Source organism: Limanda limanda, chromosome 6 (genome assembly GCF_963576545.1).
Source record: "Limanda limanda chromosome 6, fLimLim1.1, whole genome shotgun sequence".
Lineage (NCBI taxonomy): Eukaryota > Metazoa > Chordata > Actinopteri > Pleuronectiformes > Pleuronectidae > Limanda > Limanda limanda.
This window is the reverse complement of record NC_083641.1, coordinates 25,255,523-25,280,809: the sequence shown is the minus strand read 5'-3', so window position 1 is coordinate 25,280,809 and position 25,287 is coordinate 25,255,523. Positions and strand designations below refer to the sequence as shown.

Genomic DNA, 25,287 nt, shown 5'->3' with positions numbered 1-25,287 from the left:
GTGGGCTCACCCCCATCTTCACAGATGAATCAGTGGCTGACGAGGAGAGAAAATGAGTGGGCTGCATTTTTGTCACAACATCTCAGGCCCTCTGGCAACTTATAAGGGGCATGGGTCCAGGGCCCTGTCTCCTGTGTCTGGCTATAGCTTACAAGGCCAGCACGAAAGACGGCTGAGTCGGGAGTGAGGTCTCACTATCCCACAGTAACATTAGCCCACACATGGCACGAAGCCACAAGCAGACCACACACTCATGGCTGTGTGCTCCCTGTTCAATTCATGTTGTTACTATTCATTGCCGGGTGTTCTCACACACGACCGGAGTAAACATCAGATCTATAAATCTCATCCTATCCCACAGAAGACTTGGAATCTGGCATGAATAGGAATATGTCAGAATTTATATTTTGTCATTATACATATTACCCCATAAGCTTTGACATTAACTAGTAAAATGTTTCTTACTGAAACTGCTAAGCAGCAAGTCTGTACCAAGGAGCAGTGCTTTCCAATTGAGCATTTATACTAGAGGCTTATCGAATATTTTTCTCTCCAAAGTGTTTTTATCACTTACATGCTGTCAGGTTACAGACACAGACTTTAAAACCCTCAAAGCAGTGGAACATAAAAACACAAGCACAAAGAGCACAGGAACATTAAATGACAGGGCTAATGAAAAGCAGTAATGAACCAAATGGAAGAATATATACATAACCATCAGCACAGACAACAGCTAAGTACATAAGCCATTAGCTAGGCTTAAACATTGACAGAAACAGACTGATTCATCTGTTACCAATTTAGCTTCAAACCAAATGGCAAGAGCAGGAAGAACTTCGGGATGAGAGGGGCTTAAATGGATGGAAGCAGTGAATCATACTGTACCCAAAGTCATCTCTAAAAAGGAATCATCTCAGGTAATGACCGCAAGACAACAGCTTCCTCTGTGACTCAGAATAATTGGTCCAACAGAGCGTTAATACCAAGCCGAGACTGGGATCGAGAAACAGAGAACAAAGAATGAGGTGTCCTTGTAGCTTCTCCACCTAAAAAGGTCAAAATCAGAGGGGTCAGACATCGCTGTGAATCCTCTTCACTGTCACCGCAGCCCCGCCTCGCTCTGTCAGGCCCACGCAGACCCCTCCAGTGGTTCCTGCTCCTCACTCTGCAGCTGTCATGATATTTACACACCTCCTCAGACACACAAGCTACATCTTAGTCGAAGAAACGCTTAAACCACACAACGAGAAAAAAGATGTGCATCAAGCATTTGTACCGAAATGATTAAAAGGTACTAAAACCTTTAATACGTAAACTAATAAAGCTTAAAGATGAACAGAAATCAAAAGGTTAATATTCATTTCGGAACCAAAGATCAATCAATACAGATGTCAGAAACCTAGTTAGGACAAATTACAGTCCTCGTCTCTGTGCTCCCGAGACTCTGGTATATGCGCTTGTTTATGAGCCACCACACCTGTACTAAAAAATTAATGAATACCAAACAGGAGACATCAGTCTTAACCTTGCAAACCCTGGCTATCAAATACTCAATCTCATCTCCTCAAAGGTAATAAAAGAAGTAAGAAACCATGTTTTTGTCAAGACATGCACCAACACAGCATTGTTTAAAATCATAGAGCGATTAAAATGACCCTGAGACTGCAATGCATAACATTTAGTACTGACAGTATTTCTTTGAAACAAAAGCAGAGTAGGCACTGCTTATGGACTGGATCCTTACTAGAGATGTTCTGATACCATGTTCCCTTCAAGGTACTGATTCAGAAACCTGAACTTTGCATACTGATACCAAGTACCTATCTGAAACTAGTGCATTTAAAAAGAAAAACTTATGTAACGGATGTTAACAGCTGTACGCTACTAACTTTGTATAGAAGTAATAAAGCCATAAGCCAGCTGTACGCAACTAACTTTGTATAGAAGTAATAAAGCCATAATTTAAAGAATCTATGTTATGCAACCACTTTTATCATCTAGTTTGACAGCCAGAAGTGAAAGAGAACACAAAATCATTTATAAAATGTGCAACACTAGTGTTATCCCTCAATACTGGAGTCTTTATTACAATACATAAGATCGTGTACTCACTGATGCCCAACCCAGCATTTTCAGTATCGGTAAATCTCTAATCCTTAATCAATAGCTAACTACTGAGATTCAAGCTTCGTACATTCAATTTAAATTTAAATCAATAGATATCAAATCTCAGCTCAGTAAAAATACATTGTTTTTGTATCCAGCTGAAGATTCTGCATGTGAGTAATCATACGCCTAAGACCGAGACACAAACACCCTGACTGCAAAAACAAAATCATCATGCAGTAGCTCGAAAAAAAATATAAAACATAGATACTGCTGTGTTATTTGATACTTGTTTTTCTTCTTCATGGGAACACATTTCAGTGTGTTTCAGTGATCATGAACATGCAGTGTCTCAAATTGGTCTGAGCAGCAGGGTGGTAATGATGTCAGCCAGGAAGCAACAGCCACATTTTATTCCTCTAGCTCTCACAAAACAGCGTAAACACAGACACAGGACATGTTCGGAAAATCAGGTAACCTTTGCGGGACGTGGTAAGGTAAATGAATTCCATGAGAACGACACCCTCACACAACAACACAGCCAGGAATATTTGATCTCTACGTGAACAAAGCCTGATTCAGATGTGGGATTTTCCACTGCGGAAAAATGACGGTTGGAAAGGCCTGTTATAGGGCAGTGCTAATATTAGCTGGTCTTATCTGGACAAACGACACAAGGCTGAGGAAATGACGGAAAAGATATCACTGTGGGTTCAAGCTATCCCCCAGGAAGTCACGGAAACTTAGGCAAATCGAACTGATGACCATCAAAATGACAGGGAAATCACCCAGGCTTGTCAGGGCCACTCAATCTCACTCTGATATAGTTAGGAGACGCTGGGCACTATCACTCCATATCCTGTACCCATTCAGCAGAGGCTGCTATCAAAACTGAGAGAGAGATGTGGTTCATCATAACCATCAAGCACCTGTTGCTTGTGAAATATGTTTCATGAGAAACTGAAGGCAGGACAGCAAATCCATTTTGGGTTGTTTCACTACTTGACTGAGTAAGAACCATATCTTCACATCTCATCTATCAACAAGCCACCAAATGCTTTTAGGTTTCACAAGCGGTGTAGATACTACACGCTGCTGTCACTGAAAATGTAGCAGAGAACAGTTTTTCAACTATGACATTAAATAAGATGGAGTTTAGTGTAATCTATTTGGACTTTTAGCAAGGCAAGAGGTAAATACACAATAAATTAGTTAATTTTAAAAGGTCAAATTCACATTGTATTACAGGCTTTTGTAGTCAAGACTCCTCAGCTCAGGACCTCCTGCTTGCAGAATAAGTGACGCCCTTTAAATCATTGTTAATTTTTTATTTTAATACCACTCTGCATGCAGGATTGCAGACACCTTTGGGATTTATTATTGCCTGACACACATAACCCCAGCTCCACATAACAGGCCGAATACCACTTAGTGTTTCCCTGCTGCTGCTGCCGCTGCTAGTGCTGGTCCAACCATATACTATGTCGCTGCCTTTAGTGTTACTGTTACTTCTTGAGTAAGTACACAAGTGCTGTCCATCAATATCTCTGTTTAGGCAAAGCAGTACATTTTCACACACTTACACGTACAAATATTTGACATTTTCTCACAGAAAAGCTGACACACACCATCATGACTGTGTTTTCAAGATGGTAGGCTCAGCTGCACAGAGAGCAACACAACAGTTTAACAACAGCACACTTGATGCCATTAACTGACTACATAAGAGAGGCACCACTCAACTGTGATTATGAAGTCCAGTTGGGCAAAACAGACTTTGATGCAGTGAGTGTGACTAATAGCAGAGAGAGACGTGAGGGTGGAGAGGTCTGAGTGTACCTGCTGGGGGCCATCCCCGTTGACCATGGCTGGGGGTGGTGGTGAAGGAAGCATTGGGAGTTCAGAGCTGAGAAGCTGGCCGGACTCCAGAGGTGGGGTGTGGTCTGCCATGCCTCCCTCATTCACACTACTGAAGAGGTTCTCCTGTAACAAAAGACACAGCAATCAATAGAGTGCTGCAGGGATGACGCACTTTGCACGCCAATCCGGAAGTAAGCCGCACACTGGTTCCTTTGACAAATGCCAGTGGGATTTGTATGTTGGCTTTTTGATTCCCTTGATTCTAAGCTTAAGATATTCACATTTTTTGTGTGTTTACGGGGATTATATTTAATGTCCCGGACAACCTTCGTAGTGTCACTTAACCGCTTGTTAGCAGACACATAAAAGCTGTAAAATATATGTAACTAGTGGGATATTTACTGACGTGTTTTATGTTGAAAATACATGAAAATGTCTTGAGCTTGATGGATGGATTCAAGGGATGGATGTGGATATTGCGAGTGAATACAAAATTATTATATTACATTGCTCACTACAAAATATCCAATTTTTTTTTTAACCTGCTGCCTGCAAGCATTTCTCTATTAATATTAAAACCAAGTGAAACATCCTGAATTCAATAAGAATGTAATAGTTTTAGGATATGACTGTTTGGGAAACAGGATGAACACATCTGCTATCAGGCATGAGGCAGATAGTCTCTAACTGTGCTGTTGTTTCCAGTAAGGAGCTAGTGACAAGCTGAATCACACTGAGTGGGAATTTGATTCACATCCAAATTAATCTTCACACACATCAATTGCTTTTTCCGCTGCTGATCATTTTGTGGCAAAGGAGCCCAATTGCTTACTCTGAAAGATATTTACTGGTGGCAGCCAGGTTAGACCATCTGATCCATCTCAACTAAAGAGGCCTGATCACAGACCACAGGGAGGGTATAAGTGATTGGAAACTCATCTGTGCTCCTTGTGATAGTCTGTGTTGTCCATCACTCCTGTAATGTCTTGTCAACAGTACATGTTGCATGCTTTGTTTGCATGGAGCTTGTACAGTCGATATAGAACCATAAAAATCAAATGGAAACACATGGGATGAGCTTGTCGACAACATTCAGGGAGAGTTTATCAATAAATATCAGAAGATGACTCCTCTCAGGGGTGATGTAAAACACGATACTCTATTAACAACATTTAATAAATCACAGTAATATTCTCAAACAGTGTACTCACATCCTGCTGAGCATTGTGGTGTATTAGGTCTATTGAATTCAAGCAATCAACAAATGCAGACCAAGAGGGATTATACATAAGCTCATGTCAAGTCAAACTCTTGCAGCGTATGGAGAGAGAATAGATAAGGTGCCTTATAAGACACAACCATGCAGTTAGACACAGGGCCACAATGAGGACAGACCACTTGTGATAAAAAGTTGAAGCTTGATCACATGGCAAACAACAATTCTGCCAGAAAACAACAGAACAGCGTGAGGGAAATGTAACATGTGTCCTTGAACCTAATTACAATGTCACGCATGCGCCTCATCGGTAGACAGTGATCTGGCTTATCTGTTGGCTTTAGCCCCTCCCCTGCTTGAGCTTAGACAACAAAGTCAGTTTACAGTGCGTTGGTCAATGAACTGGATTTGAGGAACTATTGCTGCGGCGGAGGACTGCTATGGGATTAGCCCAGTATTACCAGCAGGCTTCAGATGATGGCAGGCTTCTTCTGCGGCCATTCGGCCTCCGACAGACTGTAATAAGTTTGTTTAGTACTCACAGCCTATTTTAAACTGATCCATGTTATATCTTAAGGTTGTTTACTCTGGACTAACTTCCAATACAACTCCATGGGGTCAGGGAGGGAGCAAGTTGTAAGAAGAAAACCTCCTGTGATTAGTGACCCACCCATTATAGGGTGGGTCACTTATCACAGGAGGTTCCCTTCTTACAATTTGCCCCCCCTAGCAACCACCTTTGGCACAGTAAAGAAAACCTACTCTGGAGTGATACTCTCACACAAAAAATTAAGATTATTCATTAATTTCAGCTATGATATGATTTGATCTGGGAGAATGGGTAACTTATACTCCAGTTATTGAATGCTTGGAGGTTGTCAGTGGATCTGCACGAGTGCCAGGTTACCTACAATAAAATATGACATGTAATCCTACGCCTCCTCTACAAAAATAAAGTTTATGTTACAGTACTTCTACATAGAAACAGTTGCAGTGTCCGATTTCATTCCGTATTTGACTGTGGCTAAGAGAGCAGCCGTTTCTCGGTTGCAGTTTTGGTGATACCAGGGAAAACACCCTGAAAGGTTAGTATCACGGGCCACTGCGTCTTCTGCTTATTCCTCATTAGACCAAAGAAAAGATGAGGAACTTACGTGAACTCGAGTGTACAAAGAAAAACACCTTTTGTGTGAAAACCTGCTTGGCAATAAACTCGAGAGGGAAATGTTTGGTTGTCAGTTAATACCGATTAATCTTATTTCCAAACAACACTTGAACGGGGACGTTAAGCTGAAACACCTGGAGACATGTTTTCCACTCATCAGTGTCCAGTTTAACAGCTGGCTTTCCATTCAGTGCATGTACGTGACTTGGCATTGATGTTGACCTAGCATCACTGTTAACAGGTGTGACACTTGTGTTTAACATTATTGAATATAAGAATAAAAGCCAATGTTCAGATTAGGAGTTCCTTATTTGCCATATATATGTGCTAACACTTGTTGTTAGCACCCTTAGCTAACCCTGTTACTTAGCATTACTGTTAGCAGGACTAACACATATGTTTAACATGTCTCATTATTGAATATAAGAATAAATGTCCATGTTTAGATTAAGAGTTCCTTATTTTCCATATGCTTACACTTGTTGTTAGCCACTTAGCTAACCCTGCTTCTTAGCATTACTGTTAGCAGGTCAGACACTTGTGTTAACAGGTCACATTATTGAATATAAGAATAAAAGCCAATGTTCAGAATAAGAGTTCCTTATTTGCTATATACATGCTAACACTTGTTGTTAGCACCCTAAGCTAACCCTGCTACTTAGCATTATTGTTAGCAGGTCTGACACTTATGTTAAACATGTCACTTTATTGAATTTAGGTATAAAAGTCAATGTTCAGATTAAGTGTTCCTTATTTGCCATATTTAGGTTAACACTTGTTGTTAGCACCCTTAGCTAACCTTGCTACTTAGCATTAATGTTAGCAGGACTGACACGTATGATTAACATGTCACTTTATTGAATTTAGGTATAAAAGTCAATGTTCAGATTAAGTGTTCCTTACTGTCCATATGCTTAAACTTGTTGTTAGCCACATAGCTAACCCTGCTACTTAGCATTAATGTTAGCAGGACTGACACGTATGATTAACATGTCACATTATTGAATATAGGAATAAAAGCTAATGTTCACATTAAGAGTTCTCTATTTGCCATATATATGCTAACACTTGTTGTTAGCCACTTAGCTAACCCTGCTACTTAGCATTACCGTTAGCAGGACTGACACGTATGTTTAACATGTCTCACTGTTAAGTATATGAATACAAGTCACCCTAACCCAGTGTTCCCTGTTTGCCATATTGAAGCTAACCAGGTTAGCCAGGCTCGCAGCCAAGACAACTATTGACTCTAGCTACAGGTGAGTGTGTGTGTATGTGTGTGTGTGTGTGTGTTTGCTCCGGGTTATGTAAAAGCTCTCGGTTGTTATCTAACTGCGGAATACAAACGTAACAACACAGCATTTGACGTGTGCTCCCCGAGTTGTTAGCCCTAGAAACCCGGTGAACACGTCGCTAGCACCGGAGACTTATGATTACAACCAGCGGCTCACGTTACTCACCCTGTCCCGGACACACACGCCGATGAACGGGGATGATTCCTCTTCCTCCGCCCTCCCCAAAAAAAGAAAATGTCTTCACGTCTGCGAGCTCCGGGGACCGACTACTGTCTCTGCAGCACCTGGGACGGACAGCTAGCTGGCTACCTAGATAAACACACGACCAGCTAGGGCTGTGACATGCTAGGGCTAGCCCCCTCCTCCTCCTTCTCCTCCTCCTCTAATGCTACCCAGCTTATAGTTAGCAAGATGAAGATGAGCTCCTCTTCCTCCTCGACGATCGCCGGCTGCAGCCACAACAACGAGGACGAGCTGGTGCAAAGTCTCGATGTCTTTCTCCTGATCGACACTTTTTATCGAGACAACTTTCCATGCAACCCTGCTCCTCCAAGCAGAAAAGGCAGGAATTTCGCCATCGGCTCTCTCAAAGCAGCAGGGCCGTGTGCGCATGCGCGGGACGGCAGATCATGACGAGTCCCAAATTCTGCGATAAAGTGCAGAGATAAACATTTGTGGGTTCAGTTACGGTAAATATCGCGGAGACGTGACCGACATCCGGTTGGTTTATAGTGAAACTTCCTGTGTTTCCATCCCCTTTGAAGAAGAGGTTAAGGTTGACGTGTCTGTGGTTGGTTCGTGGGGTCGAGTCGGTCATGGAGGAGTATGTGCACTGTGTGGTGGGGCCAGAAAAAAAATAACCTTTTTGATTTGCTTTAACTGTGACATTTTCACTATCAGTGTCGATCTGTGTGGACAGGGTCATAGGAAATGGAGGATTAGGCAAGTTTGCACAGCTCTGCATGTAAGGACTTTGTGTTGACCATTAATAAATGGGGACAACCTGACTTTAACCAATTAATCAATCAATCAAATTTTATTTGTACAGCCCATATTCACATATCACAATTTGTCTCATAGGGCTTTAACATGGTGAGACATCCTCTGTCCTTAACCCTCAGCAAGAGTAAGGAAAAACTACTAAAAACCCCTTTAACAGGTAAAAATACGTAGAAACCTCAGAGAGATACATGGGAGGATCCGTCTCACAGGACGGACACAAGTGCAATAGATGTCAAGTAGAGCAAACATCATCAAGATGAAGGTTTTAGCAGCAATGATGACTGTAAACAATTAACCTCTGACCAATTCATGCCTAACGCCTAACCTTAACCAGGACTTCAGCAATTACATTTTGCCACATGAGTTTTGAAAACTATTAAGTCTTCTGGTCCTAACAAGGTCAGTGTGACAGTGGAAAAAGTCCTAAAGAGTTTACAAAAATAATCAGCACATGCACACACACACACACACACACACACACACACACACACACTCACAGTCTAACTTCAGGGGACTTTACATTGTTACTTTATATTATTAACAGGGTCATAGGAAATTCCCACATGGATTGAAGTAAAGACTGTTATTTTTGAAATATTCAGATCACCACTTCCATTATGACAGTTATTTTGTTTCTGTACTATTGTTGAAATTTCATTAGTATCTTCTTTCATAGTTTTGTAAATAAGTAGGTTGGGATTTATATTAAGGGAACGTGTCTTCTTAAAGGTCCAGTGTGTGGGATTTAGTGACATCTAGTGGTGAAGATACATGTTGCAGCTGAATCCCTCTCACTCCAGCCTCCCCTTCCAGACATGAAAGAGAACCTGTGGCCTTCAGTTGTCATAAAAACCTCGAAAGGTGTTTAGTTTGTACAGTTTGGACGACTGTAAAAACACATGGCTGCCTCCGTAGAAAGGATCCGCTCCTAATGTAAATATAAATTATTTAAATACAAAGAGCTCATTCTAGTAAAGAAAACAAACATTCCTACCATTTAAATGAAACACACTAACGAAAACATAACTGGGATTATTTTATATTCCATATATCCCAGGAGCCCCTCAAATATGGCATATAGTCACTTTATACTTGATTGCTTTTCTGCGTGACCAGCAGGCCGCTCTGAACAACCTTCACAAGCAGACTGGTTGTTGAATTATGAATACGGTACAGTGTTAGCACGTATCATCGTCACAAGGGATGTCAGAAGGATCATATTCGACCTTGTTATGCCACAGATGAGGCCTCAACATTACCGTCCAATGTGGCAGCAGCTACAAGCCACCCAGGGAAGTATCTGAAAGTGGTTTGCTGGAACGTGGTTTCCAAGCTCGCCACGGTCAAGGGGGCTACGAGCTTATATATCCAGCAAAACTCAATAGTAAACTGTCATTGTCTTAAATATTTTGAATTAAAAAAAACAATCCTAAATCCTCAAAGTGTCTCAGGTCTCAAGAATATTTTTGATAGTTTGACTTTATGTCTGTCATTGTCAAAAATATATTCAATTATGTCATAATAAAAACTGTATTTCTATAGCAGTAGGGTTAGGGTTAAGCATGAAGTGCAGCTCAATGTTCTTTGATAAGCTATGAAAAGTTCCATATAAATAAAACATTGTGGGCCCAGCATACTGTTTGTATAGTTCAGTTATTTATACTGTCTTTCCTGTTTGACTTGAATAACAAAGAACTAATATGTAAACTGTCCCTCCCTTAAATATTATTGAGCTGAAACAAATAATCTAAAACCACTCCCACAATATTCCAGTTCTCAAGAATCTTTTAGGACTGTGATAACATGTCTGTCACTATCAAAATTATATGAGGGATATCTAAATGTACATGGTAATAATTAACTTGATGTGTATAATATAGCAGTTTTTGAAGCATAGGTGTTTTTTTATCAATGTAAAGTGTTATTTATAGATCAGGCCTTTAAACATGAAAAGGTATTTTCAAAGTAAAATATTAGCTTTCAAAATTATTTTCTAAAAAATCTCATGCAAATGCAATACACAAGTACCTGTGTGTTGCTCTCCACTGCCCCCCCTGCTGGACGCTATTGGGGAGTTCAATATTGCCTCTGCCACTAAAGTGAGTAAAACACTTTCTTCTTCAATAGAACGCATTTAAAATATATAATGTGAATGTCTATGACCATTGATAGCTGGTTTCTGGCCTTGTGCTCGTGTCTTCCTCTTATCATTATTAAATCTGTGCAGTTCTCATGGATTAGACCACACCCACCACCTGTGACCTGGGCCTTTATTGTAACATCAGTTGTTTTCACTGTGACTAAATCTGTGTGCACTAATATGCCAGATTTTGCCATAATGGCACAATAAAGGATGAGGCAAGTTTGCACACCTATGCTTGTAAGGACTTTGCGTTGACCATTAGTAAATGTGGACAACCTGACCAAAACCTTAACCAATTAACCTCTGACCAATTTATGCCTTAACCCCTATGGCCTAAACCCTAACCTTAACCAGGACCTCAGAAATTACATTTTGCCACATTACGACTGAGCTTTTGAAGCTATGAAGTACTGGTCCTAACAAGGATAGTGGGATAGTGGAAAAACTCCTAAAGAGTTTACAAAAATAATTACGCAACGCACATACACTCACAGTCTAACTTCAGGGGACTTTACATTGTTACTTTCACTGATTTGCTGGAGACCCACTCTAGCCTTACCCTACCCTAACCTTAAATGTAATCCTTATCTTCAACTAAACGTAACCTTGACTTTATCTAAACCTAATCTTAGTTTAAACCTAATCCTAACCTTAACCCATTCTTTACCTAACCTTAACCTTAACCTTAACTTTAACCTTAACCTTAACCTTATCCTTTACCTAAACTTAATCCTAACCCAAACATAATCTTTGACTTTGATTTTAACTATGTACTTGTGGCACTCTGAGATTCTTGGATGAAGAGTGCCTTACAAATAAAATGTATTTATTTATTTATTTATTTATTTATTTATTTATTTATTTATTTATTTATTTATTTATTTATTTATTTATTTATTTATTTATTTATTTATTTATTTATTTAACCCTAACCCTCACTCTAACCTAATACATGTCTTCACTTTAAACGTTTCTAATGATTTTTGGCCTTTATTTTTATCCCCACAAGAAATACAAGTCCCCATAGTAATAAGAAATAGTAATACATACACTACTACTACACACACACACACACTTTGAAAACATCAGCCATACAGTAAATATGAAGCCAGATAGGAAATACTAATCAGAAACTCCGATCTCCGAGTGTCCGTGAACGCAGCAGCTCGCTACAGGAAGTGAGGAGGTGCGGTTGTTGTTCAGTCGGTGGCGGTGTAGCGGCTAAATGCTAATGCTAATGCTAAAGCACCAGGCAGCAACCAGGACCCCTGACGTGAAGTTTGTGACACAGGAGACAACAACCGACACGATTCCACCAGCAACTTGAATCACCAAATATGTTGACTTCCGACTTGTCAGCGTCACTGTCGAGCAGGAAGCGACGCCGCCCACTAGTCGCTCGCTAAAGGAATCTGTAAAGGTAACGACACTTAAAACAACAACAACACGTTAATTAGCTTTGACGTTAATTAGCGTTGTGTTGTTTTTGAACTGCTCTCATCGTTAATGCCACGGCCACATTCACTTGTTGTGCTGTTAGCTTGATGTAGCTACACAACACAGCCTAGCTCATCTATATTGTTGTATGTGTGCATCTCCTTCTTATTGGAAGCGTTGTGGTTATCGTGCTAAGTGCAACTTCCTGTCAGTGGCTCGGTTAAGGTGCACCCACTGCAGGGTTTACAGGTTAAACGGGGACACAACCCGAGCAGGAAACGATGGGCTTGCGTTTGCTATGATGCTCAGTATCACTGAGAGAATTCCTGCATAATATTATTTTAATATGTTTTGGCCCTTTTGTGGCTTTTTCCATTTTAAAGTTCCATTCACAGTCTTGAGTCTGCAGGAAGTCAGCTGTGATCCAAGAGACGAGCAGGTTTTTATGAGCATATATTGATCTTTGGAAAAAGGGAACCTGAGCCAAGCAGATAAACCATCTCCATTAAACACAGACAGTATATTTCAAATAGCTTTATGTATATGTTGGTAACAGCCAGATTGTGAATTCAAAAGGAGTTTACTGTCTACATATTCTTACACTCATAGTATATTATATTATCTATTGTATAGTCAAATATTTATATTTATACCTCTACTATATATCATGTATTATATCATACTCTCTGTATATTCTTTGTATACATAAGTCTATATACATATATTTATACATGTGTACATGTTATAATTATTATATTACTATTACTATTATTATATATACTGTTGCTGCCATTATTACTATATACTGCTATTATATTGGTATAATTACTATCATATATAAATATATATTATGTTATATTATATACTATATATACTGTACTATTTTTATATACTGTCTAACAATAACATTAGCATCATATCATCAGTACTATTACCATCATCTTGCCACTGCACCTTATCTACCTATTTTATCTTGTGCTTCTGTTTTTTATTCTTTCTACCTCCAATATTTTTTATTTTATTCTATAGTATTGTATTTTATTGTATTCAAATATACCGGCTGCTATGACGACTTAATTTCCCTTCGGGGATGAATAAAGTAATCTATCTATCTATCTATCTTTGTTCTGGGCAGGAATATTGCATTAGGCTTCAGATGTGGTGGAGGAAAGAACTCCTTCAACACAGTTTAATGGGTTTATCCCAGTCAGCACTGGTGCATGTGTTAATCTGTCTGTGAACCTGGACTCTGTGCCCAGTGGCTGTCTGTGCCCCTGAGTGCCTTTTTGAAATATGGAAAAACCCAGTGGATAATTTACCTACCGAGTTTTGACTTGTTGCTGCAGCCTCGACAGCACTTAATTTCCAATTTCTTTCTTGTCTTTTATATTCAAATCTACTTTGACCTTCCCTCCGGTCTGATTTTGCCAGACTTTATTGTAATCACTGTATTATTTAAAAAAGAAGAATGATTTGTATGCAGTCAAGGATTTATTAACTGGAGTGGGAATGGCTTTTAACATATAACGACTTCAGCATATTTCTGCTTGGCCGTGACTCAGCATTTCGCTTTCCAGCATAAATCACTAATTCTTCTTTCAAAGAATACCTCAAAGTACAATGCTTCAAAGAATTAAGCAGACGACCCAACTTTTCCAGTATATTTTAATTCTTGTCTTCTCACTATGACGACTTTTCTCCACATTTCTAGCTTCTAACACTTTCTAAATCAAATTCTCTCTATGACTCATACTAGCATCTGTTGAACTTTGTTTTCTCTTCCCTTCACAGCCGAGTAGCATGCTGGACGTGGGGAAGTGGCCTGTGTTTGCTCTCCTTCCTCCCGAGGAACTGCGGCTTATCCGGCAGGCCTGTGTGTTTGGCAGCGCTGCCAACGAAGCCCTATATGTCACCAGTAACGATGAGGTAACACTCTGACCCTAAGCCAGGTTTCCTTTTAATCTTTTTGTTTACATTCAGACAATTAGCAGGAATCGACTTAACATCCTTTTTTAAAATACCCGTTTGATTATTTTCTGTGTGCAGGTGGTTAGAAAATAGCCTCAGTTCCCTCTGGTTCTCACCGGCTGATACGAGATGCGGTTCCAAGCCTAGGGATAAGCAGATAGAATGAGGCTATCTTTAGCCATATAGGCCTAATGCCTGAGCAAGCTCCATTTTTATCCTGTGGGAAGGTGCCTCATCTTTCCACCCTTGCTCATTTGTTTTTCCCCTTAGTCCAAATAGTTTATACTTCACAGTAAATGATTGTGGTGTAGAAATGAATGTTGGTTGAACCCATTATTTCATTTATCAGTTTGTCATTTGGAAAGATATTACTGACAAAAATCTCGGCTCTGGCACTGGGACGGTATGATGGACATGTTTCTCTCCTTCCTGACATTAAAGAGACTGAACAGACCATTAAGATGACGAGACCAATTAATTGATAGTGATTTGTAATTGATTCACATACCAGTTTACTTTGCTATCTAGTCCCCTCCCAATGTGTCAACTCACCAAATTTGTGCCGGGGGTATCGGTGTCGGTGAACACCTGAATGTCACATTCACGTTTAATTTATCAATATCAGAAGCATCTCAGCAGTGACGTCTGTTGGTATTTGCAGGTCTTTGCGCTGGGCACCAACTGCAGCGGCTGTTTAGGGCTCGGAGATCTTCAAAGCACTATTGAGCCGCGCAGGATTGATGTCTTGTGCGGAAAGAAAATTGTGTCCCTGAGCTATGGAACCGGACCACATGTGGCTATCGCTACTGCAGGTAATCCAGTTCACATGACTTGTATTTGCCCCAGAGGGCAAATTTTCTCAGAATGCAAAAGAAAGGCATCACAGAGAAATAGCATCACACAGAGACAAAGATGACATATCAAGTCAGATTTTATTATGTTGCTGTTTCTTAACTGTCAGGGTTATTTTATTTAACCTGTAGAAACAGTTTAAATGTTAACATTAAAATATTTAATGATTTATTTCAACACATTTTGATAAATATATATAAAAGTTCAGGCTGTACACGGGAATTAACTGTTCAGTGTAATGTGGAATGAAACGGCCATTTGATGGCAACTGGACTTGGTTGCAGATGTTTCACTTCATCAAGAATCTTCTTCAGTATCTAAAACCAAGTCCAGTTGCCCTCAATTCAACTTTTCTTGGACACGTCAAGTGGCACTGGTGCAACTAAATATTATATAAACACAGTTTTCCATAAAAATGTAGATGTGATGTATTTATTGAAATCCTTAATGGCTTAATCTGTGTTTTCCTATCATATAAGGCAGATTTTTATTCAGGAACACTATATTATAGATAAACAACAGCTTTTTGTTTCCCAGATTTCCAATTGCCAATATGCTGTTACTGATATAAATTACAATTGTTATTCATACTGCTAAATTTACTTGATGGCGAGTGTCAAAGTGACTTTATCTTTCGGTATCTTTACAAATGGGGCTTCTCTTGTGCAGGATCTATAAGAGCCTCTCTCCACAGCCCCTCTTCACCAACATCTTCTTCTCCCTTCATGCTATTCCCAGAGCTGTGAGGATCCCTCCACACAGACTTGTGGAAACCTATGCATTCATCTGGAAATAGCCAGCGCTGTCACCCTTATATACACTGCATTGTTGTATCAGGTCCTTGTACTTGTACTTCCTCTCTTTGCATCCTTTTCCCTCCCTCTTGCCTCCTCAGACCATATGGCTATATCAGCCCTTAGGTATGTTTGAACAACCACAGAAAAGTGCAGTTTTTTTCCCCCAGTTTCTTAATCCTCTGTCTTCTCGCTGGTCTACTCTTCCTAATGAACTGCATGAATGGAACCGGTCTCACGTATCTTATGTTTTTCTTTTCCATCTGTCCTGCTCCGAGTTGTCAGCCAGCGCTCTGAGGACTTTGTCGTGTCGCCATCTGTATCCCCCCCTGGCAAAGCACAGTCTTGAACCTTGTCAATATGTGCGCCAACGTGTTTCTCTTTCTACATGACTCGCACGGTGAATCCTTCTCATTCCACTGTAGTGTTGGAAGACTTTAGCTCATCCATCAAAGCAGGACAGCGATATGGAAGTGCTCCAGTCTCCAGAGTTCAGGACACGTCATCTTTTGCTTTGATCGCACATGGTTCACATTTCTTGTGATCCACATTCCACATTCCACAGGCCTTTTACCGTAACCCTCTCGGTCCTCCAGGTGTCGGACCTCGGCTTGGATCAGATCTTTCCTCTGCCTTCAGTCTTCTGTCTCCCTTTTGCTGGAAGTGGGTGGGTCTAACTCCTTGTCTGTCTGTCTGTTCGTGACAAAGCCCTTCAACCTCAGCCTGTTGTCTGCCAGTGCCACTGTGTGACTGAGCTGTCCACTTGTGTCCTGAACTTGTGGTGACACGTCCGGCATTTCCGTGATTGCTGTCTCTGTCTATCATCTGAAACCAGCACTTTGCCACCTTGGACTCTTTGATTAGTGATGATAGGGGCAGCTGTAACCGTCCAGACTTAATGTTTAACCCTAATGAGAGGAAGCTCGGTGGAATTCAGAGCCACACGCTAAGGTGTTCAATCGCCCGTTCACTTCTTCCACTGACGTCATAGATACTTCACTATTGTTCCTTCTGTTTTAGCTTCAGAGTCCACCGTGTTCGTAGATGGGATGAAGTTGTTATGGGTTTGTTCATCCATTAAGCCTCTTATCGAAGGTTTGGAGGTAGCTGGACATAATTAGTGGCCATCTGGATTCTTTTCCTGCGGCTGTGAGCAGATTCATTCCCATGATAAACCAGTTAGGGGCCTGTTTTATTTACTTGTCCCGGTCCTGCCACTGGGCTATGAAGTGCGTTTTATTTTTAACCAACTCCTCATCAGTGTAGTACGTCACATTGGACATAATGTTATATATTTTCTGATATATTCTTTCTGCAAGTACATTTAAGTTTCATAAATGCCAATTAAAGAAAATGTAGATCTCTTGTAATCTTTGCTGTAATCTATGTGAAGTCGACTGGTTCTTATCTGTGCATGTTGTCACAGTGGTTAATATTTTATATTGCCTGCTGCTGTGTAGATGGAGAGGTGTTTGCCTGGGGCCACAATGGCTACAGCCAACTTGGCAATGGGACCACCAACCATGGCCTGACCCCTGCCCTGGTGTCCACCAACCTCCTGAGCAAGAGGGTGACCGAGGTGGCCTGTGGCTCCCACCACACCATTGCCCGAACCACTGATGGAGAGGTGATTTATCCTCACTTTTCTTTCTGCTTAATCTCTGTGTTTTTCTGGACTGTGACAACATTTATCTCCGTGTTCAGGTCTATGCATGGGGTTACAACAACTCGGGCCAAGTGGGTTCGGGCTCCACCGCCAACCAGCCGACACCACGGAGGGTCAGCAGCTGCCTGCAGAACAAAGTGGTGGTTAACGTAGCCTGCGGGCAGCTCTGCTCCATGGCTGTTCTGGACAACGGAGAGGTAATGTGTCACATCAGTCTGCAGATGTTTAACACGAATAAGTGAATCACTGCTCTCAGCAAGTCAATTTTGTGGCAGTCAGAAACTCGTAACTATTTTTTTAAGTGGTTGGCCAATAAAAATGTTTATTGCAGCTTAGCATAAGATAATCATGAGCTTAGCAGTTTGTACATTAGAGGCCTGGCTCATCGTTTTATGAAAGATATGGATTAATTTCGTCCGATTTAATGCTCTCATTCATGCATGAAGACACTTTTCGTCATAGTTTACAGTGAAATGAGTTTCTTGCAAATAGGGACATTTCAGACGCACTATTCCAGGACAAACCATATTCAGATATATCCACCAAAAGAAAGTGAAGAGAAAGGTTGAGAGAAAATGTAAATTATGTATTTAAACTCTGCACTGAACTAGAACTGCGCTCAGTAGGGCGCAGACTTCCACCATGGCCCAACAGTCTCATTACATTTAATCAAGCTGCACCATATTATACACCCATAGATATCAACCCCCTAAATAGATTTTATTCTGATCTATCCTAAAGTATTATGGTTTCTTTCCTGGCCCATGTCCCATCTTTCCACCAAGTTTCTGTTAAGTCGTTTTCACTTATTCCTGCTGAAAACAAGCCAATGGACAGGGTTGAAAACCTCCTCGGCGTAGGTAACAATGCTTCGACATAGTGTGTGCATTGATCTGAATTTGTCCCGTTTGTAGATCTATGGTTGGGGCTACAACTGCAATGGGCAGCTCGGTTTGGGCAACAATGGAAATCAGCAGACGCCGTGCCGGATCGCTGCTCTTCAGGGTGTCAACATAGTCCAGGTAAGAATCAAGAACAGAGCTTCATTATAATAATTCTTTCTATATATGTCTTTCTATTTTAGACTATTTATCTGAGTTAACATTCACAGTAATTTCTCTCTCTCCCTATGTGCAGGTTGCCTGTGGATATGCACATACATTGGCTCTTACAGATGAGGGGTTGGTTTACGCCTGGGGGGCCAACTCGTACGGGCAGCTGGGAACCGGCAATAAGAGTAACCAAGCTCTTCCCACTCAAATAAACACAGACAAGGACAGGTAAGTGTTTTGTTTTTATCCCCAGCCTAAAAATAGCACTGCCACCTTCCTGCCATAATAACACGTCACCAAGGGCTACATGACAACGTCCTTCAGGACATATGTCAACACACAGTCTGCATGATAAACCTGAGCAGCACTTCAGAGTTTGAATTCTATGGTTGTCACTAGGATGGTGGAGGTGGCTGCGTGTCACACCAGCCACACGTCAGCTGCCAAGACCCAGAGTGGGCAGGTCCTGATGTGGGGTCAGTGCAGAGGTCAAGCTGTGGCCAGTCCTCACGTCACCCACTTCAGCGGCACGGACGACGTGTTCGCGTGCTTTGCCACACCGGCTGTCACGTGGCATCTCCTCTCAGTAGGTAAGTGTCGGGTAGGAATATAAAGGAAAACTAAAGAGCCCCAGAACTCAGACATCCTCAGTAATGGAGGTTTTTCTTTAGTATTATACTTTGTTTGTTCAAAGGTAATCATCCCTTCTTATGGCCACATGTTATAGTTAGAATTTCCTGGAACGAAACAGGAAAATATGTTTCCTCCCCACTTCAAACAATCCATAAGGCACTTTGATGCCTTATGACGGATTGTTGGCAGTTGGCAGATGTATTCTACTGTTAGTTTCTTTTTCTTTATTCATTATCTAATATTCCAAATATATCCAGATAAGACCTTGAACATACAGGTAGAATTTTCCCCTCAATGAAAGTAGGTTTACCGATTTACCTTTTCTCAGCCACAGAGCTCAATAAATAGTCGCTATTTTAGCATTTATATATTTTTTTTCATTTACATTTTAATTGTATTTGTGTCTTCTTGCCAAATGATCTTTAATGGGGCTGATCACATTGTTGTTCTAAGGTCATCATCCCTTCTTATGGCCACATGTTATAGTTAGAATTTCCTGAAACGAAACAGGAAAATATGTTTCCTCCCCACTTCAAACAATCCATGGTAGTGATTGATCTCTTCTCAACGTGACTGTACAGGCCACTTTGAGGTGTTTATTTTTGACATGCTCCAGAAAAATCTGTTTATCAAACAAGCCACTGAAACCACCAGCACTCTCTTACCTGCTATAGTTTTCTATAGCAGGTTTCAAATGTGTAAAGTGTTAGAGGAACAAGGGGCGATTTAGATTTGATGATTACCTTCAATTTCCTTTTCAAAATATCTACTAGAGAGTCTTATCTTTTCATCAATTCAGCATCGATGCTATATATGTAAAGAGAAGTGCACCAGTTGTTACAGGCCTGCAAAAAAAGACGTAACTCACAATAAAGCGATGGTTTCTTTTCCTCCTTTTAAAAAACTAAACAAAACTTGTTTTCTTTGTTTTTGTCAGATGGTGACGACTACCTGACTGTGGCTCAGTCTCTGAAGAAGGAGTTTGACAGCCCGGAGATTTCAGACATGAAGTTCTTGGTTGATGGGAAGAGTATCCATGTTCACAAAGCTCTGTTGAAAATCAGGTACAGAAACCAAACACCCTGTCGAGTCACAAGGGAAAATGTTGAACCAGTGCTTTTTGTTTTTTTGTGATCAAATCGCAATGTTTAAAAATGAAGGTCTAGCAAAATGTCCCCAAACAACACATACAATCAGATGAACTTTTAGAGTAGCTATTGTGTCTCTGGTTTTTGGAATTTTACCCACCCACACAGAATTACCACACAAAACCCCTGTATGCAGATAATGATCCTTATATAGGATTAGAAACTGTGTCTATGATGATGTGCTGCTCATCTCTGCGTGACTGTGTTTTCCATTCTGGTCACATGAGCGCATTTATCCCTTTCAGCGGTTGCGTGTGGTCATGAGTGATGAAGGTGCTCTGTATAGAACACACTGTGGCTGGGGGGGGTTCAGGGTAATGGAAACCAATTTTGATGTTAAAAAAACTTGAGTGACCTATAGAAGCATCATGAATATTTTGCTAAAGAATTTACCCTACATATCCATACACACCATAAACCGACTTGTCCTGTGTTGCCGTCTGTCGAACAGCGTGTCCTTGTCTTTCCTGTTAATGTCACAGGGAAGCGAAGACAGACCTATTGTTTCCCATTTTTCTTTTTATAACCACACTTGGACACAAAGTATCTGCATTCCAGGCGCTTGCTCTTTTGCACCGTCAGTAGGAAGGAGTCAGGCTGTCTGCGACATCAACCACGGTGCACATGATCACACGAATATGCAGCAGTGGGGGGAAAAAAACAACCCTGCTCATGCTAAATCACATGATATGTTTGAGATGCACTTATTGGTTTATTCAACCATGTCCTGAGAAGGAAAACTTTAAATATCATAGCAGTTTGAGCAAGTAGACGTCATCAGAAATCACAAAAACAGGATAGAGAAGTGGAGCCGACCACGAGATTCAAGAGCTTTGGGTGATAAGGGCTGATGCTGGTGTTTTAATGCTGTAAATATAAATACTCTACATGATTTTTTAAGTGGAATTTGTACATTATGGACTTCCTCTTGCTGCTCTACCCCCCCTCCCCCCCTACTCTCACCCCAACACTGACCCGATTATCTCCAGCCGCCTGCTTCATATGTGAAAGACAAACACTAGAACATCTAGACCACATTTTCTGGACATTTTCCAGGGTTCATGTCTGCAAATAGCTTAAGTAACCACCATTTTTGGCTATTTCACTTTTGATCATCCTCTATCCGAACAGTATATAAACTAATTAAGCATTTAAACCCAATCAATCTGAACAAGTCTCACACATTTGTTTCCCTTAAAGTGGTAAACTACAAGTAGCAGAACTGTAAAACATGCATCGTGTGTAATTGTTATTGATGACCTCCTCATATTGTGTCTGCATGCTTTTATTATGTCTGCTTTCCTTCCCGCTGTAGGTGTGAGCATTTCCGGTCACTGCTGAATGAGACCGACGAGGACTCCATAGAAATCCACCAGTTCTCCTACCTGGTGTACAGAGCCTTTCTGGAGTACCTCTACACAGACACTATCAACCTGCCACCAGAGGATGCTATTGGTAAGGCGCCTGAGCTCAATCCCAGTCGCTCTGAGAGCACCAGGAATGGAGTCAGTGCATAAGTCTTGAATACACTCACTTGTGTGTCGCGTGGTGTTTTCCCAGGGCTGCTGGACCTGGCTTCATTCTACCGAGAGGCCAGGCTGAAGAGGCTGTGCCAGGAAACCATCAAGAGGGGCATCGCCGAGGAGAACGCCGTCACCCTGCTCTCTGCTGCTGTCAAGTATGAGGCGCGGGTAAGCTCATAGCCACTGACACACAGTCAGACACCATGGTGGTGGGTGCCTTGCCTTCACAGTAGCTAGTCGGTAATACCCCTCAGCATTGACAAGACGGCCCTCTTCATTTTTAGGACCTGGAGGAGTTCTGCTTCAAGTTTTGCGTCAACCACCTCACAGCTGTCACGCAGACCCAGGCCTTTGTGGACATGGACCACGACCTGCTCAAGAACTTCATTAGCAAAGCCAGCCGCTACGGGGCCTTCAAAAACTGACTAGACCGCCCCTGTAGTGACTAGTGGAAGCTCGCCCGGGTCCGGAGGGTCGACTCCAGACCAAAGTAAACAGGAGGCCGATCAGTGCTTCAAAGCCTTGTGGCCGGGGGTGTAAACACTGGAGGGGCAAAGGGTTTAAGGTTTCCCCCTCTAGCTGATGCTTCTGTGTGACTGGCCTCACCTCGGCCACACACAGCGGCCGCTCGCTGGGTAAACACTCACCTCAGAGCCGACAGCGTGGTCGTCCTTCTGTCCCCTTTGTGTTATTGACTAAACGCTCGGCTGATTCAGTATCTGATTTGTTTTGATCTAACTTGTCACCAGCCTGATGTGGTGCTTCGTTGAGCAGCTCAGACAGGACGCGTGAAGTCACTGCATCAATCTGTGCAACACCCAAGGTTTGTTGTTTGGTAGATCACAGCCCTGCATCAGGAAGTAAAGCGAACGATCAATAGGTAGTTAAGTGCACGCAATGTGTGATCAGTAGCGACAGGAAGTGATCGGAATCAAACGCGTCAGCCAGGACTTGACCTCTCGCATTGTGCTGCTTTTCTTTGAAGCCTTTTTTCCAGATTGAGGAGTAGATTTTAACGAGGAGGGAAACAAGCTGCTGTTCTGTTTCACAAACTGCAACTTGTTTTTTTTGTTTTTTTTTCCTGAAAAATCATAATTTGCATCAGATCAACAAAAACCCGTTTCTTGTGTAAGTCACTGTTAAATTTCGCCACGTTGTTTTGTATCGTAGTTTTTGCTATCCGAACTTTTGGTTACAGTTTGATTAACGTATTGACATTTGCACTGTTTGCTCTGGCGACCGTCAGAAGACCGATAGAGGAAGGTGTGGTCGGTTACACTTCACCGGAGATAAGGACGTCCTACTGCGCGTTTACTCGTTTTCAGATTAACCCTTTGTGTGCAGCTGGAAACTGTGTTGACTTACACAAGCGTTATTGTGTAGCCTGTCGATGATGCAACACCGTAGATGCAACTGATTTACGCTATTTGGTTTGTTTACGGAAGTTTGGTTGGCATTGTTCTCTTTTTTTTTTATATCTTTAATATTTTAGCAGCAAACTTCTGCTTCTTTTTACGAGGGGTTTCTTAATATCAGTCGCCTGGTAGCACTTTGTGGAAATTAGCTTATTTTAAATGCCAACTGTGACAGTGTTGAATATAGCCCAGTATATACCAGGTATGTAGTTACCACATAATTCCATATTCAATTCCTAAATGTGTCTAAATATTGTAACAAAATGCTCTTTCTCCAACAAGCAAACTATTATTATTTTTTATTTGGAATATTTTGATAATTTGTAAAAAAAATTATAAAAAGCCTACTCTGTCATTTTGTATGAATCATTCTGTAAACTGCTGCCAGCGGCACTAACTTCAACATGTGACGGTCTAAAAGGCAATAAAATGAAAAACTGAATAATGTGACGTATGTGTTATTTTTTTATTGGTCTGTTTATTGAATCCTGAGCTCGACCTGAATGTTTACACACTTTATAACTGGTGAAGAAAATATATCCTGGTAGAAAAATATTTTGTTAACGAAACGCAAACTGTGATAAGTATTTTTACGGATTGCATATCTAATCCAGACAGAGCGTAAAGTCAGATTTTAAAATCTGGGTTTACTAAAACTCGTTAAAAATAACAGACTTTAACTCATGAAGTTTGTTACTTGGTTACAAATAACAAACTTTTGGACTTTTGGAACATCTTTGTTAAGTCCTTATTAAAACCATCCATCAATGCATTTCTTAATTTCCCTTCGGGGATGAATAAAGTAATCTATCTATTGCTCCATAAAGACATCTATGTACGTTCATTCTTCTGCGTCACATTTACAACATCAACAACATGTGTGATTAGTCTCACTTTCATTGAGTCTTATTGGAGTTAAATGTGTGAGTAGTTTATTTAGAATAAAACTGCCTCTGGCTTTTCTTGATCTGTTCGTTGTTGGAAAGGATTCCTCTCCCATGTCTCTCCATCAAATTTATAGCCCATGTGTCTTCTTCCCATATCCTTTTAGATGCCAGTGATATAAACCCAGAGGCATTTCCCACCACTTTGATGCCTTATGATGGATTGTTGGCAGTTGGCAGATGTACTCTGCTGTTAGTTTCTTTTTTTTTATTCATTGTCTAATATGCAAAATATTTCCAGATAAGACCTTGAACATACAGGTAGAATTTACGTTTACCGATTTACCTTTTCTTAGCCACAGAGCTCAATAAATAGTCTCTATTTTAGCATATTTTGATTTTATTTTCATTTACATTTTAATTGTATTTGTATCTTCTGTACCAAATGATCTTTAATGGGATTGATTGCCAAGTATTTTTTGGTTTTGTTATTAACAATTCTTGAGGTTTTAAGTTCCTGTTCAATCAAGTTTGAATCCAGAGTTAGTTTCCTGCAAGTGTCTGTTCAGCTCAAGAAATCCGGAGATACTTGCTGCTTGATTGTGATCGGCTCTGTCTCATGCAGCTGGGCTTCAATCTAACTAAAGGATTTCATCATATTGATTTATCTTAGCAAAAATTACTGTGGAATTTATCACGATAGTATTCCAGATAAGTAATTCATCTGTGGGAATATGGTCATGTTTGTTTTGTTGTAACATCAAGGGTAACTTGGAGCTCTGGTTTTCAAACTTTTGCACCACAAGGATCCTTTTACTGACTAGACCACATTTGACACACTTTATTTTTTCTTGTGTATGAAATTCAGCACCAAAATAGTCAGTGTGCCAGATATGAATGGAAATATAGTGAAAATATAGGTTCCTCCTTTTCCGGGGACCCCCTGCAACCCCTCAAGGAACCCTGGGAACCCCTGACCTAGAGTGTGTAGCACTTGAATTTGTTTTCATACTCGTGCATCCCTGAGCTGAACTCCTGCAGAGCACACGTTTGTGGTTTTCACACCTGCCTCCTGTTAGTAATGCCCTCGCTGTAAGATGAACTCAGCACTCGACTGCATGTTAATGC

General features: G+C 40.9%; 2 protein-coding genes across 2 annotated transcripts in view; one reads left to right on the top strand and one right to left on the bottom strand.

Annotated features, from left to right (window-relative positions):
- fndc3a (fibronectin type III domain containing 3A) overlaps positions 1-8,229 on the bottom strand; it is a 46,047-nt gene extending 37,818 nt beyond the window's left edge. The window contains exons 1-2 of the mRNA XM_061072687.1: positions 7,808-8,229; positions 3,946-4,089 (exon numbers count right to left, since the gene is read on the bottom strand). Of these exons, the coding sequence (XP_060928670.1) occupies positions 3,946-4,056 (111 nt within the window). The 5' untranslated portion in view covers positions 4,057-4,089; positions 7,808-8,229. The remainder of the gene's footprint in view (positions 1-3,945; positions 4,090-7,807) is intronic.
- Positions 8,230-11,967: 3,738 nt separating this feature from the next.
- rcbtb2 (regulator of chromosome condensation (RCC1) and BTB (POZ) domain containing protein 2) lies at positions 11,968-23,720 on the top strand. The gene is made up of 12 exons (XM_061073020.1): positions 11,968-12,207; positions 14,016-14,150; positions 14,854-15,004; positions 17,299-17,465; positions 17,543-17,701; positions 18,419-18,526; positions 18,642-18,784; positions 18,956-19,146; positions 20,127-20,253; positions 21,653-21,792; positions 21,898-22,028; positions 22,145-23,720. Exons 2-12 carry the CDS (start codon positions 14,025-14,027, stop codon positions 22,283-22,285), a joined length of 1,584 nt encoding a protein of 527 aa, XP_060929003.1. The 5' UTR covers positions 11,968-12,207; positions 14,016-14,024; the 3' UTR covers positions 22,286-23,720.
- The last annotated feature ends 1,567 nt before the right edge of the window (positions 23,721-25,287 follow it).

Excerpts from the sequence above, each read along its gene's own strand:
- rcbtb2 (XM_061073020.1), top strand. The coding sequence starts at position 14,025 with ATGCTGGACGTGGGGAAGTGGCCTGTGTTTGCTCTCCTTCCTCCCGAG. Across the intron at positions 17,466-17,542 it reads CCCGAACCACTGATGGAGAG|GTCTATGCATGGGGTTACAA; the intron begins GTGATTTATCCT and ends CTCCGTGTTCAG. Across the intron at positions 18,527-18,641 it reads AGGGTGTCAACATAGTCCAG|GTTGCCTGTGGATATGCACA; the intron begins GTAAGAATCAAG and ends CCCTATGTGCAG.